Source organism: Equus przewalskii, chromosome 20 (assembly GCF_037783145.1).
Source record: "Equus przewalskii isolate Varuska chromosome 20, EquPr2, whole genome shotgun sequence".
In the NCBI taxonomy this organism is placed as follows: Eukaryota; Metazoa; Chordata; class Mammalia; order Perissodactyla; family Equidae; genus Equus; species Equus przewalskii.
The window spans coordinates 12030130-12046936 of NC_091850.1; the positions used below are offsets into that span (position 1 = coordinate 12030130).

The following is a 16807-nucleotide window of genomic DNA, read 5'->3' on the forward strand; positions in this document are numbered from 1 at the left end:
ACTGGAATGGGGATGCAATTTTTCTTTGTTTATTTAAAGATTGGCACCCGAGCTAACAACTGTTGCCAGTCTTCTTTTTTTTTTTTTTCCTGCTGTTTCTCCCCAAATCCCCCCAGCACATAGTTGTATATTTTAGTTGTGGGTCCTTCTTGTCATGGCATGTGGGATGCTGCCTCAGCATGGCCTGATGAGCAGTGCCATATCCACGCCCAGGATCCCAACTGGTGAAACCTCGGGCCGACAAAGCGGAGCGCGAGAACTGAACCACTTGGCCTTGGGGCCGGCCCCAGGGGATGGAATTTTGAGGGAAGGTAGTAAAGATTTGGAGTAACAGTTTTAATGAATGGGGATGGGAGCTGATTAGAGGCACATAGGACTGCTGGTCAGTGTTGTGTGTTCAGCTGACGATGTAGACCACAGCTGTACTAAGCCACAGAAATCAAAACATTAAATGACACAGACTTAACAGTTGTCTGAAAATTGTTGAAGTCGTGGGTATAAGGTGGAAATAAAATCACAAAAAGCTTGGAGAGATCAAGAACGCAATAAGGTAGTAGTGTCAGAGTAAGAAAATTTAAAAACTGAAGGGATAAGAAGCAGTAGTCAAAGATTTTGATATAGACATTTTAGTAAAACTTTTGGTGGAAGAATTATTAAAACAAAAGCTATTCATATTGGCTTTGTAAAGATAGGTGTCTGGGCTTTTGTAAAGCTGCCATCCCTCCCTTTCTCACTGTTTAGTCCCAAAAGAAGCTTCTGTTAATTGTTTGCAGAATGTGACATTGAAATTTATGGTTTCTGAATAAAACAAGGTCTAGAATGTAGCCGGAAGAAAACTGGCTAAAGAGGTGTGAAGCTGAAGTGTTAGATGCTGGTTGTGGGTCCATGCTAGAGTGGATTTACATTGTTCATGCCTAACTTGGTTTTTCCTCAAATCAGAAGGAAGCTAAGAGGCTTTTAATTCTCAGAGTATCCCAGGAATTAGAATCAGTACCAGAATGGACCTAGTAATTAATCTTAGGAATCAGATATGTCTGAATCTAATCTGTTTCAGAAGAGACTTAAGTCCTCAGACTTATCCCTTTGCAGACGTTTTCCCCAGCTGGAAAGAAAGAAAACCAACCTGAGAATGGGAAATGCTAGCTCTTTGCTGACTATTCTGTAAGTTGGCTAGGTTTGATGGTAATCTGTGAAAAGACTCAAGGTTATAGGAAGAGATAAACCCCATAGGTAGGTAGGTAGGTAGGTTATAGGAAGGGAGAAACTCTATAGGTAGGTAGGTTATAGGAAGAGATAAACCCTATAGGTCGGTCGGTAGGTAGGTAGGTAGGTAGATGACAAATAGGCTTATAAAATGCAAAGTAATGCTCTTTCTAATTAAAATGGGCTGGATACACCCAGTGGGTTACACTGTTGCTGGGGTCTTTGTGAGGATGTGATAGCCGCAGTTGAACTGATTTCTGTTTTCTTTAGGAATAGTTTAGAAACTGAAATTGATATATGATCATGATTTTCCTGTCTTGTTTTCACTTACTTGAAATAAAATGAAAGTGAGTATCTAATTTCTAGGAGACATTAAATTTAGTTCTCATATATTTGGCAAAGATTGATTCGATGGGGCCAGTCCCGTGCCGAGTGGTTAAGTTCTTGCGCTCTGCTTCTTTGCAGCCCAGGGTTTCGCCGGTTCGGATCCTGGGTGCGGACATGGCACTGCTCATCAAGCCATGCTGAGGCAGCGTCCCACATGCCACAACTAGAAGGACCCACAACTAAAAATACACAACTATGTACCGGGGGACTTTGGGGAGAAAAAGGAAAAAAAAAAAATCTTAAAAAAAAAAAAAGATTGATTTGAGTACAAGAAACCGAATAAAATATATTGTCCTTATTATTCACCCTGTTCTCAATTTTTGTCATATAAAAAGAAAAAAAACACCAGATTCTTGCCAACTGGATTATTAAACAAAATGAAATTAATTAACTGCTTGATTGTCTAGACAATAGTTGAATAATAAACAAGAGAAAGGATGGAGTAACAAACTTGCTAAGGAACAAGCTCCAAGCCTCTCTAATCCTTGGGGAGAAAGATGCTCATGGCATTAAAAACAACATAAAAAGCAGAATTCTGCCCTTGTAATCTAAAAAAGCTTACTTTTTTTTTTTTTTTGCTATTTTTTCACTTCTTTGTGCTACTATTGAATATTTGCTGAAAAGACCAAAGTGCAACTCAAATATACAAATACATTTGTGCAAATATACTAGGATCTCCGTGTGCCATACTACTGGAAAGGTGGGTGAAGAGTACAGTCATTGTTCAGCTCTATATGTCAATGTAACATTTATTTCTTCTTAGTGCTGACAGTAGAGTAAAATTATGGGATGTGAGGAGAGCATCAGGATGTTTGATTACTCTTGATCAGCATAACGGGAAAAAGTCACAAGCTGTTGAATCAGGTAATGAAGAATGCATTAATATAGAAATATGACAATGATAGTACTTTTATATTGAAAATTTTGAATTGAAAGCAAATAAATGTATATTAAGTTGCAATTTTTATGATTTAAAAAAGCATTCGCAGTAAGTTTCTAAATTTATGTAAACTATAGGCATCTTTCTTCAAGATACAGATTAGTGTGGCATTTCACTCTGCCCCTGGATTTTCAAATGTAGAAACTTTTCTGGATTAACCTACCTCTTTTTTCCCTCCAATGACGCCAACTAATAGAAATTCAGTGCCACGTAGGAGGTTACAGTACATTAAAGGAATAGTAACATTTTGTGGCTATTGTGACAGAATAAAACTTTGAAGTTGCGTTAAATGTGAGTCAGCTGCAATCCAGGTGACAAAAGTATTCAGTTGCATTTTTACAATAGAATTTAATTTCTGTGTAGGTTAAATTCTGATTCAGAATTAATTCTGGACTAGAAATATATTAGGATGAACTATATGAAACCTATTATTGTTTTAATCTTTTAGATTAAATTAATCTGGCTATTAAGAATTATGCTTTCTCAAACTTGTTCATTTTGAAAGTAATATAAATTTTGATTGAGACTGGAACAGTTATTCTCCCCCTGTCAAAGTGTTTTAAGCAGGAAGTACTAGTATTATTGATTTTTAATAGTCTATGGAATGCTTTTTAGATTAAAAATGGAAAGAGTATATAAGAAGTTTGAGAAGTCTTTAAAATTTTACTGTTAGGCTATGCATTTAATTGAGTTTGATAGCACAGCTTACTCTCTGAGGAAAAATTATATTTGGCAGGATTTTTTTCCTTTGGTTTTCCTTTATTTTTATGGTTCTAATTTATACAGCTTATATTCAAATAATTCAAAGACATGATTAATTTTTAATATAATCATTGTATATATTTTAGGTAATTCAGATAGTTGTCCGTTAATATGTTTAAATAACTATATCATCAAGCATTAAGTGTGTGCTGAATACAAGAAGAGATAAACTGAATTGTATTTTTCATTGCAGCAAACACCGCTCATAATGGGAAAGTTAATGGCTTATGTTTTACGAGTGATGGGCTTCACCTGCTCACTGTTGGTACGGATGATCGAATGAGGCTCTGGAATAGTTCCAATGGAGAAAACACACTAGTAAGAGATTTTAAGTACCTCCAACCTTTTGGATATAAATTAAAGAAATAGATCTGGTTGTTTATGAAGAAATACTTTGAGAAAAACACTTGATGTTCTTTCTGTAGATTTAACTCTGTTTCTTGCCTCTAAATCATGCTGTCTTTTTATAATATTTTTCCATTATGTGAACTAGTAATTCTCAACTGAGGACAACCCACCCCCCACTCCCCCACCACATTCCCTCTACTTAGTGGAGAATCACTACTCTACTGAGCCACTGTGCAAAACGACTGTGTACCATCTCTCTCAGATATATATTGGAAAAGAATAAAAGATTGAGAACAACTGATATAAATTAAAGTTATAAAGTTAAATAGTCAAATTTTATACTATATATGACTTGTAAACAAAATCCAACATGAATGTTATAGTACTAGAACATAATAGTACTTTAATACTGGAATAAATCTGTTTTAAAGGTGCTAGATTCTTGGTGGTAATTAATTTCTAGTACTTTTAAAAAATTTATGTTATGGTCCTTTCCAGGTATACCCATGGTTTAATAACTTTCAGAATAAGCAACCAAAAGTTTATAATTTGGTGATGATAATAATAACTAATATTTTTGAGAGCTTATGTGCCAGATGCTATGCTAATAAAAATTAACATTTAATATATGTGCTGGAGCATATATGGCCTTCTTTAATCATCACATCAACACTATGAAGGTAGTTACTGTTACAATACGCATTTTACACATGAGGAAAATGAGACAAAGTGGTTCGGTAACTTGCCTGAGTGTACAGAGCTAGAAAGCGACAGAGTTTGACTCTAGATTCCACTCTTACCATAATGCTGATTATACCCAGACCCCTTAAAGCATTTATTTAACACCTTAAGGTAGGTATTAATATTAATCATATTCCTTTCTTTAATCATCCTTTCTTTTTTTTTTTTTTTTTAAAGATTTTATTTTTTTCCTTTTTTCTCCCCAAAGCCCCCCGGTACACAGTTGTATATTCTTTGTTGTGGGTCCTTCTAGTTGTGGCATGTGGGACTCTGCCTCAACGTGGTTTGATGAGCAGTGCCATGTCTGCGCCCAGCATTCGAACCAACGAAACACTGGGCCGCCTGCAGTGGAGTGCGAGAACTTAACCACTCGGCCACGGGGCCAGCCCCTTTAATCATCCTTTCTAGCTGATTCTCTTTTGGATACTCTAGGTATCACTTTCACTATTAAATACTAATTTTGCTATGAGGTCAAAACTGTTTATACTAGATTACTTTAGAGTTTGCTAATCCCTCATATACTTTTTGAAATGCTTCTCCATCATGTCTGAAACTAGAAACTCGGGCATTGCAAATTTTAATTTAGAATCTTCCATTCATCATATTGTACCATGTCCCTTATCAGGTCACACCTTCCTTTTCTCGTTTTATTCATTTGTTTAATAAGAATTTATTAATTTATTTGCCAGGCAGTATTATACAGCAGTGGACAAAACATAGAAAAGTCCTATCCTCATGGAGCTTACATTCTAGGGAGAGGAAGAAAGACAACCATCAATCAAGAGATGGATGGATGGATGAACAGATGGGTGGATAAAATATATGTTGGATGCAGTAAGTGCTATGAAGAAAATCAAAGCAAGGAAAGGAGCATAGAAAATACTGGGAAGTTGGAGTTGCTGTTTTACATAGGGCAGTCAGGGTAGGTCTCACTCAGAAGATGACATTGGGCCTGAAGGAAGTGAAGGAGTGAGCCATCAGATTTTTGGGAGGGAGAGCATTCCAGGCAGAGGAAGGAAGAAAGTACAAAGACCCTGAGGGAGGAGCATGCTTGGGATATCCAGGGACCCTCTAAGAGGCTCTTGTGTTGGAACAGAGTAAGCCAGAGGGAGAGTAATAGGATAAGGAACAGGTGTTGCCTTCTTAGTATTACCCTTATTAGTTTTAAAAAGATGTATAAGTACACACTTGCAGTATATGTATAATTATTTATAATCTATATATTTTAGTAAAGATTAATTTCTTTTTTTAGATAAAAATGAAATAGAAATTCTCATGTTTTTTTGGTACACCTTTTAATGGATCATCTTGCAGACTCCTTGAGGTGTGTGACCTGCACTCTGGAGACCATTGCCTTAGAGTACAGAACAAATAGCCGCAGGAAAAATTCACACAGAGGCAGCTTTTGGTACAAGATAAGAAAAGAAAGATTTCAAAGTAGCTGTTCTGGTGTTAACTGTTTTAGTTACTGGTATTATCATTCACTCAGTCATCAATGTCCAGAAACTGGGAGTCTATTCTGTATTCTTCCCTGTCCCTTATCCCTGCTATTAACTCAATTACATCCTGTTAATTCTTCCTTCTTAATTTTTTTCATATTTGTCTTCCCTTCCTGCCTCACTCTGGGCCCTCATGATCTCTCTATTTAATTTCTCTAACATCCTTCTAACTTTTTCCAAACTCATCTCCCAGTGAAAGTCTTTTAGTGTTTCCTCAATACTTGCAGGTTATTAAAACTGAATGCCCTTTCCTTTTGTGCCCAAGGCCTTCATAAGCTGTACCTTCTAACTCACCAGCTTTATGTCTTGCTCCCTTCGCATTTTTCCCTGTCCTTAGCCATACTGTACTACTTAAAGGTCTTTAAATAGACCATCCCCTCTTGCCCTTCCATTCTGCTGCATGGACTGCTGCCTTTGCTTTAGAATACCCTTCTTCTGCTTCCTATCCTAGCTCTTTTTAACTCTTCTAGTCCAGCTTAGATGCTTCCAGAGTACCCACTGCTCACTTGTATTACTGTGTACTGTGATCGTCACTTCACTTCATGGAATGAAAGAAAAATAATTTTACAACAACGTGGTACAGTGCTTTTTGATTAGCATAGTCCAGATTCAGTTTCTGTTTCTGTCACTTATTAGCCAAGAGACCTTGATCGAAATACTTAACTTTTTTAAGTGTTTTCTTTTTGTATAATAATGTTGCCTATCTCATAGTATTGTTTTGAGCATTACATGAGATAATGCTTGTAAAACATTTAGCACATCATCTGATACTTACAACAAATGTTGACAGTCAGTAAATATTATCCATCATTATTGTTATTATGCTGATAGTTGTTTGACAGTGAAATGAGCTGCCTTGTGATGGAATCTCTGCATCACTGTAGGTATTCACTTAGTGACTAGGTGTGTATATTTCCTGGGACATTACAAAGGATTCATAAGATAGAGAATTGGATTTGCCATCATTCTATCCCAAGTCTATGAAATCTTCCTCCTCTAGCAAAATCTTTTCAAATCCTTTAAGACATTATAGCCAAAAGTAGCCTGTTCCTCTACAGTACTTTCATAATGATATATATCACACTATTTACCACACATTGCCTTTTATGGTAAGCATTTATAGTCATAAAACAGGGGCCTGAATCACCCTGCACAGTGTGTGACACATAGTAAGCACTTAGTAAATGGTAGATCCCTCCTTTCCTTAATCTGTTATTAGACCTTCATTCCATAGGCATTGAAAAGATGTTGATAGTTTTGATCCCGCAGGTGATTTGATCACAGTAGTGATTTACAAAAAGTAATAGGACAGTAAGTTGCAGGATGGCTTGAAGGGGGAATACTTAAGGACAAAGAGAAAAGTTAGTGAGCTGATTCAGTATTCATAACTCAGTCAACTTCCTAGTTCACATTTGGGAAGGAATGTGGTATAGTGAAAAGGACATAGGTCTCTGTAGCTAGGTGCTGTGATACATGTGAATAAGATCATCACAATCTAGCAGTTCATAATTTTTCCGGGAGTTACAGAGAATTTCTAGTTGAGAAGATTTGTGTTTTTCTCCATCCTCCCCAATGTCACACTCTGCAGTTTGTTTCACATGTAGGATCAAAAGATACAAATGCAGAAATGTTATACTTTTAAATATATATCTATAGGAATTAAAAATTTAGAGACTTATGCAATACCTTCATGTCCTAGGTGCTCTCATATGCATTATTTCACTTGATTTTACACAATAACTCTGGTAAATGATGTTATTTCTTTTTAACAGATCAGAATAATGAAACTCAGAGGTTAAATCGTTCCTTACTCATAAGAGGCAAGAAAAGCGGGGGTGGAGTGGGTTTCAAAAGCCCAAGTCTACTGACTATAAGTTTATTGTTTTAATATTTCAGTCTACCACCACTGCAGTGGAATAGCTGAATGCATGTGCCTAGTTCCGTCACAGTTAGCCTAAAGGGTGGGTAAGCCAAGTGTAGTATCCACAGATTATCAGCATGTATCCATTTGGGCATCAGTGTTTGTTTATACACACACACACTCACACTCTCCCACTCCCACTCAACCTTTAGAAAAAGAGAAAAAGGCAAATCACTGTCTATTTGAACTCTAGTATTAGCCATAGTGAAGGGAGATTTTGGTGACCTGCATGCTCATAATTCCCAAATGATTAGCTACTGGTTTTACACCTACCCTAAGCTGCTTATGTAAATTATCAGCAGGAAGTAAACCTGACTGTCAATTTCTGTAGCTCAAGGCTTCTCAGACTTTGATGAGCCTACAGATTACCTAGGGATCTTGTTAAAATGAAGATTCTAGTTCATTAGGATTGGGATAAGGCCTGGAATTCTGCATTTCTGACTGCTCAGGTGATGCTGATGTGGTTGGGCTTGTGCCTTGGCATACATGTGCTGAATTTTAATTTTTGTCCCAAATACATAATTATTTATACAAAGCTGCAATTATAGTATATCCACTATTTGTGTTCTGTGCTTTTTTTATACTTAGCTTTTATCCCTATTTTCTGCATAATTTTCATAAATACGATTTTTAATTGATAGATAAACTGTAGAGTTAATATAACATTATTAGAAATTTACATCTATTCTTAATTATTTTGCCATTCTAGATAATGCTGCATTGAATTCCTCTGAGCATATAGCTTTTCACTGTTTAATTATTTCCCTAAGATAAATCCCCAGGAGTAGTTACTAGGTCAAGGAGTAAGAATACCTTTGTTGTTTAATGGGTAGAGTTTCAGTTGTGCAAGATGAAAAGAATTCTGGAGATGGATGGTGGTGATGGTTGCACAACAGTGTGAATGTACTTAATGTCACTGAACTGTACTTGAATATGGTTAAGATGGTAAATTTTATGTTATGTGTATTTTGCCACAATTAAAAATGTTTCAAAATAAAAAGAAAGTTATCCCTCCCCCTCCCAAAAAAAGAATATCTTTGTATTTTGTTGCATAATAAGCCACTTGGCCTTTGAGAAGGAATGAACAAATTCAGTGCCACCAACATGTTTACCTACTTGTACCAATATTGAGCATCTTATGGTTTTTTCACATTTTTGCTAAATGATCTATAATGATTCTTTAAGGCAGCCTTAATTTGCATTTTATTTCTATCAACATTGAAATGTGAACATTTGCTCTTGTAGGGTTTTTTTACTATTTGTATTTCACTCTTACGTGACATGTACATTTATGTCCTTGGCCCTTGTTTCCATTAAGACACTGATCATTTTCTTTAGATTTAATAGAGCCCTGTCTATAGTATAATATTTTAAGTAAATATTTCTTCCAGTCTTTATTGTCTTTTTAATTCAGATTTAAGCAGTGAGTAACTTTATGATTTTACATCCTACAGGTGAACTATGGAAAAGTTTGTAATGACAGTAGAAAAGGATTGAAATTCACTGTCTCCTGTGGCTGCAGTTCAGAATTTGTTTTTGTACCATATGGTAGCACCATTGCTGTTTATACAATTTACTCAGGAGAACAGATAACTATGCTTAAGGGACATTATAAAAGTGTTGACTGCTGTGTATTTCAGTCTAATTTCCAGGTAAGAAGGATACTTAAGGGAATTTAAAATGCTCAGGTAGCTAGCTTGCCAGACTAGTCATATATAAAACAGCAAATTGCAATTTCATTCTGAGGAATTATACTTTGAATCCACATTTGAGCTAGCGTTTATTTAATAGAGGATAATACTGAATAGATGTTTAGATGACATAGGATGTATGCATGAATCAATATACTACTGTGCAACTTTCCTGGGATAAATTCTTTTTTTGCATATGGGCTCCATTTATTTAGCAGTTGAAAATCTGTGGCAAATTAATTTCTTGAAAACAATATTTTGGGGAAAAAATGGAATATATGTGTCTAATCTCAAAACGTAGTTTGTGTATCTCGATTTATGTTTGTATAAGTCTGTCTAAAATTTTTTTGTTTCCTTATTTTCTTGCAATGGCTAATAAGTTTGCTTTTGAGTTGATACAACTTACATAATTTCTTAAATACCTCTGGCTTTTGTTTGTTTAACATCCTGACCTTTCTCTTTAATCTCACCAATGGAGCAGACGGTTTTTTCAGAAAGCATTTGGACAGACTACTTCATGTGCTCTTTTAAATAAGTCTCTAATATAGCAAGACTGTTGATATTTTCCCTGGTTTCTAGGTAAGGAAAATGAGGCTCATGAAAGTTAAAAACTGATAGAATGAAAATTAGGGATTATTAGAGCTAGGAGGGACTTGAACTGTCACCTGGTGAAGCTCTTACTTATTCATTCATTAATACTGATTAGTTAATTTGTCTGATACCAAGCGGTAAGATATACAGAGCTGATTTTTCAGCCAGCACACATCAGTATGGCAATATCCATTATTGAAACATTCCAATACACATCCTACCGTTGGTTACGTAATTGTTGCACCAAGCCCCCTGAGTGACCTCCAGCTTCACCTCAACCTAGCAACTAACGGGGATCTTCAGGTCCCTGCTCTTCAGGACCCTGCTCCCCACTCTACAGCGAGTATCTCTTTTTTTTTTTTTTTCTGAGTTCATAATAGTTTACATCAATGTGAGCTTTCAGTTGTACAATATTACTTGACTGTCACCACATAAGTGCTCCCCTTCACCCCCTTTGCCCACCCCCCACCCCTCTTCCTCTGGTAACCACTGAACTGTTTTCTTTGTCCATCTATTTGTTTATATGCCACATATGAGTGAAATCGTCTGGTGTTTGTCTTTCTCAGACTGGCTTATTTCACTTAGCATAATTCCTTCCAGGTCCTTCCATGTTATTGCAAATGGGATGAATGTGTCTTTTTTTATGGCTGAGTAGTATTCCATTGTCTACATATACCACATCTTCTTTATCCAATCATCAGTTGATGGGGCACTTGGATTGTTTCCATGTCCTGGCTATTGTGAATAGTGCTGCAACAAACATAGGAGTGCATGTGCTACTTTGGATTGTTGATTTCAGATTGTTTGGGTAGATGCCCAGTAGTGGGATAGCCGCATCATATGGTAGCTCTATTTTTAGTTTTTTGAGGAATCTCCATACTGATTTCCATAGTAGCTGCACCAGTTTGCATTCCCACCAGCAGTGTATGAGGGTTCCCTTTTCTCCACACCCTCTCCAACATTTGTTATTTTTAGTCTTAGTGATTAGAGCCATTTTAACAGACATAAGGTGGTATCTTAGTGTAGTTTTGATTTGCATTTCCCTGATGATTAGTGATGTTGAACATCTTTTCATGTGTTTATTGGCCATCTGTATAGCTTGTTTGGAAAAATGTCTTCATATCCTCTGCCCATTTTATGATCGGATTGTTGGGTTTTTTATTGTTCAATTGTGTGAGTTCTTTATATATTATGGAGATTAACCCCTTGTCAGATAGATGATTTGCAAATATTTTCTCCCAGTTGGTGGGTGGTCTCTTTGTTTTGATTCTAGTTTCTTTTGCCTTGCAGAAGCTCTTTAGTCCAGTGAACTCTCACTTGTTTATTTTTTCTTTTCTTTCCCTTGTGAAGACATCGTATTTGAAAAGATCCTTTTTAGTTCGACGTCATAGAGTATACTGCCGATATTATCCTCCAGGAGTTGTATAATTTCAGGATGTATCTTCAAGTCTTTGATCCATTTTGAGTTTATTTTTGTGTACAGCGTGAGATAGTGGTCTACCTTCATTCTTTTGCATGTGGCTGTCCAGTTTTCCCAACACCATTTATTGAAGAGACTATCTTTTCTCCATTGTGTGTTCTTAGCTGTCTGTAGATGCGTGGCTTTATTTCTGGGCTTTCAGTTCTGTTCCATTGATCTGTGTGCCTGTTTTTGTACCAGTACCATGCCATTTTGATCACTATGGCTCTGTAGTACATTTTGAAGTCAGGGATTGTGATATCTCCAGCTTTGTTCTTTTTTCTCAGGATTGCCTTGGCAATTTGGGGTCTTTGGTTACCCCAGATGAATTTTAGGATTCTTTGCTCTATTTCCATGAAGAATGTCATTGGGATTCTGATTGGGATTGCATTGAATCTGTAGATTGCTTTGGGTAGTATGGACATTTTAACTCTGTTTATTCTTCCAGTCCATGAGCAAGGAATCTCTTTCCATCTCTTTATGTCATTATCAGTTTCTTTCAGTAATGTCTTATAGTTTTCATTGTATAAGTCCTTCACCTCCTTGGTTAAATTTATTCCTAGGTACTTTATTCTTTTAGTTGTGATTGCAAATGGAATTGTATCCTTGAGTTCCCTTTTGTAGGTTCATTATTGGAGTATAGAAAAGCAACTGATTTTTGTAAGTTGATTCTGTACCCTGCAACTTTACTGTAGTTGTTAATTATTTCTGTTAGTTTTCTGAGGGATTTTTTGGAGTTTTCTATATATAAGATCATGTCATCTGCAAACAGTGCAAGTTTCACTTGTTCACTCCCTATTTGGATTCCCTTTATTCCTTTCTCTTACCTAATTTTTCTGGCCAAAACCTCCAGTACTGTGTTGAGTAAGAGTGGTGATAGTGGGCATCCTTGTCTTCTTCCTGTTCTCAGGGGGATGGTGTTCAGGTTTTGCCCACTGAGTATAATGTTGGCTGTGGGTTTGTCATATATGTATAGCCAGTATCTCTTGATTGGTCAATGTCTTGATGTACCACTTGTAAAATATTTTTCATGTTACTTCTAGGAGAAAAGCTAAAGCACCTGAGACATGACATGACTTACCTCAAACCTACAAGTAGTTATTGACAGAGCATAATTATCCATTGGAAGAGATTCTTAGAATACTCTTTTCTTGTCTGGAGTCACTTAAAGACACAGCCAAGATTTTTTTTTCAGTTATTTTAGTGAGGTCATAATGGCTTATAACATTGTGTAATTTAAGGTGTACATTATTATTTATCACTTTCTGTATGCACTGCATCATGCTCACCAACAATAGTCTAATTTTTATCCATCACCACGTATATGTGCCCCTTTACTCCTTTTACCCACTTCCCAAACTGTTTCTGCTCTGGTAGCCACTAATCTGTTCTCTTTGTCCATGTGTTTATCTTCCACTTATGAGTGAAATTATGCAGTGTTTATCTTTGTCTGGCTTATTTCACTTAACATAACACCCTCAAAGTCCATCCATGTTGTTGAAAATGGGATGATTTTGTCTTTTTTTTTGGCTGAGTAGTATTCCATTGTATATATATAAATACCACATCTTCTTTATCCATTCTTTGATAGGCGCTCAGTTGATATGAGTTGCTTCCACATCTTGGGTATTGTGAATAATGTTCCAATGAACATAAGGGTGCATAAATCTCTTTGAATTGTTGATTTTAAGTTCTTTGCATAAATACCCAGTAGTAGGATAGCTGGATTCTGTAGTATTTCTGTTTTTAATTTTTTGAGAAATCTGCATACTGTTTTCCATAGTGGCTGCACCATTTTGCACTCCCATCAGCAGTGTATGAGGGTTCCCTTTTCTCCACATCCTCTCCAACATTTGTTATTTTTTGTCTTGGTGATTAGAGCCATTCTGATGGATGTAAGGTGATATCTCACTGTAGTTTTGGTTTGTATTTCCCTAACGATTAGTGATGTTGAACATCTTTTCATGTGCCTATTGGCTATCTGTATATCTTCTTTGGAAAAAATGTCTGTTCATATCCTTTGCCCATTTTTTGATCAGGTTGTTTGTTTTGTTGTTGAGTTGTATGAGTTCTTTATATATTTTAGAAATTAACTGTTTGTCGGATATATGATTTGCAAATGTTTTCTCCCAGATGGTGGGTTGTCTTTTCGTTTTGTTCATGATTTCCTTTGCCTTGCAGAGGCTCTTTAGTCTGATGTAGTCCCCTTTGTTTATTTTTTTCTTTTGTTTCCCATGCCTGAGTAGACATGGTATTCGAAAAGATGTTGCTAAGACCTGTGTCAAGGAGTGTATTGCCTCTGTTTTCTTCCAGGAGTTTTATGGTTTCAGGTCTTACATTCAAGTCTTTAATCCATTTTGAGTTAATTTTTGTGTATGGTCTAAGATAATGGTCTACTTTCATTCTTTTGCATTGACTATTCCCAACACTATTTATTGACTTTCCTTTCTCCATTATATGTTCTTGGCTTCTTTGTCAAAGATCAGCTGTCCATAGATGTGTGGTTTTATTTCTGGGCTTTCAATTCTGTTCTCTTGATCTGTGTGTCTGTTTTTGTGCCAGTACCATGCTGTTTTGATTGTTACAGCTTTGTAGTATATTTTGAAGTCAGAGATTGTGATGCCTCCGGCTTTGTTCTTTTTTCTCAGGATTGCTTTAGCTATTTGAGGTCTTTTGTTTGTTCCATATAAATTTTAGGATTCTTTGTTCTATTTCTGTGAAGAATGTCATTTGGATTCTGATTGAGATTACACTGAATCTGTAGATTGCTTTAGGTAGTATGGATATTTTAACTGTGTTTATTCTTCCAGTCCATCTGCATGGAATATCTTTCCATCTCTTTGTCATCTTCGGTTTCTTTCAACAATGTCTTACAGTTTTGAGTGTATAGTTCCTTCACCTCCTTGGTTAAATTTACTCCTAGATATTTTATTCTTTTCAATGAGACTATAAATGAGATTGTATTCTTGAGTTCTCTTTCTGCCAGTTCATTATTAGTGTATAGAAATGCAACTGATTTTTGAAAATTGATTTTGTACCCTATAATTTAGCTGTAGTTGTTGATTATTTCTAATATTTTTCTGGTGGATTCTTTAGGGTTTTCTACGTATGGGATCATGTCATCCGCAAACAGTGAGAGTTTCACTTCTTCCTTTCCATTTTGGATAACTTTTACTTCTTTTTCTTGCCCAATTATTCTGGCCAAAAGCTCCAGTACTATGTTGAATAGGAGTGCTGAGAGTGGGCACCCTTGTCTTGTTCCTGTTCTCGGAGGCATGGCTTTCAGTTTTTCCCCACTGAGTTTGATGTTGGCTGTGGGTTTGTCATGTATGGCCTTTATTATGTTGAGGTTATTTCATTGTATACCCATTTTATTGAGAGTTTTTATCATAAATGGATGTTGGATCTTCTCAAATGCTTTCTTTGCATCTGTTGAGATGATCATGTGGTTTTTATTCCTCATTTTGTTAATGTGGTATATTACATTGATTGATTTACAGATGTTGAACCATCCGTGTTCCTGTTATAAATCCCACTTGATAATGGTGTATGATCCTTTTAGTCTGTTGCTGTATTCAGTTTGCCAATATTTTGTTGAAGATTTTTGCATCTATGTTCATCAGTGATATTGGCTTGTAATTTTCCTACTTTGTGTTGTCCTTGTGTGGTTTTAGAATCAGGCTGATGTTGGCTTCATAGAATGAATTAGGAAGTGTTCCATCTTCTTCAGTTTTTTGGACTAGTTTGAGAATGATAGATATTAAATCTTTGAATGTTTGGTAGAATTCTCCAGAGAAGCCATCTGGTCCTGGACTTCTGTTTTTGGGGAGGTTGTTGATTACTATTTAAAACTCTTTATTTCTGAGTGGCATATTCAGATTCTCTAATTTCTTGATTCATTTTTGGGAGGTTGTATGAGTCTAAGAATTTACCCATTTCTTCCAGGTTATCCAAATGGTAGGCATATAGTTTTTCATATTATTCTCTTATAATCCTTTGTATTGCTGTGGTATCCATTGTACCCATTGTAATTTCTTCTCTTCCATTTCTAATTTTATTTATTTGAGCCTTCTCTCTTTTTTTCTTAGTGAGTCTAGCTAAGGGTTTGTCAGTTTTGTTTATCTTCTCAAAGAACCAGCTCTTTGTTTCATTGATCCTTTCTACTCTTTTGTTGGTCTCTATTTCATTTATTTCTGCTCTAATTTTCATTATTTCCCTCCTTCTGCTGACTTTGGGCTTTGTCCTTTTTCTAATTCTGTTAGGTGTAGCTTAAGATTACTTATTTGAGATTTTTCTTGCTTGTTGAGGTGCACCTGTATTGCTAAGAATTTCCCTCTTAGAATCACTTTTGCTGCCTCCCATAAGTGTTGGTTTGATGTATTTTCATTTTTGTTTATCTTCAAGTATTTTTTGATTTCTCCTTTGATTTCTTCATTGATCCAGTGGTTGTTCAGTAGCATGTTGTTTAGTCACCACATATTTGTGACCTTCCCAACTTTTTTCTTGTAGTTCATTTCTAGTTTCATGGCATTGTGGTTGGGAAAGATGCTTGATATGATTTCAATCTTCTTAAATTTATTGAGACTTGCCTTGTTTCCCAGCATGTTCTCTATCTGTTCCATGTGCACTTGAGAAGAACGTGTATTCTGTTTTTGGATTGAATGTTCTATATATCTATATCTATTAAGTTCATCCGGTCTGGTTTTTCATTTAATTCCACTATTTCCTTATCCATTGATGTAAATGGGATGTTGTAGTCCTCTGCTATTATTGTGTTGCTGTTAATTTCTACCTTTAAGTGTGTTAATAAATGCTTTATATACTTGAGTGGTCCTGTGTTAGATGCATATATATTCGTAAGTGTTATGTCCTCTTGGTGGAATGTCCCTTTTGTCATTATATACTGCCCCTCTTTGTCTCTCATTGCCTTTTTATCTTGAAGTCTGCTTTGTCTGGTATGGCAACACCTGCTTTGTTTTGTTTGGCATTTGCTTGGAGTATCATGTTCCATCCCTTCACTCTGAGCCTGTGTTTGTCTTTAGAGCTGAGGTGTGTTTCCTGGAGGCAGCAAATTGTTGGGTCTTATTTTTTTCATCCATTCAGACATTCTCTGTCTTTTGATTGGAGAATTCAATCCGTTTACATGTAGAGTGATTATTGATATATGAGGGCTTAATACTGCCATTTTATCTCTTGTTTTCCAGTTCTATATTTCCCTTGTTTCTCTTCCCTTGTGTTTCTGATTGCCATTTCAGTTTGGTGGTT

At 36.0% G+C, this 16807-nt stretch overlaps 1 protein-coding gene across 6 annotated transcripts in view; it reads left to right on the plus strand.

The window, feature by feature from the left end:
* ERCC8 (ERCC excision repair 8, CSA ubiquitin ligase complex subunit) overlaps positions 1-16807 on the plus strand; it is a 64989-nt gene that overhangs the window by 38349 nt on the left and 9833 nt on the right. For 5 of the 6 annotated variants that reach the window (XM_070587512.1, XM_070587519.1, XM_070587516.1 and 2 more), the window contains 3 exons: positions 2354-2454; positions 3486-3610; positions 9256-9453. In XM_070587512.1, the coding sequence (XP_070443613.1) occupies positions 2354-2454; positions 3486-3610; positions 9256-9453 (424 nt within the window). The remainder of the gene's footprint in view (positions 1-2353; positions 2455-3485; positions 3611-9255; positions 9454-16807) is intronic. The other variant, XM_070587514.1, reaches the window with a different exon arrangement.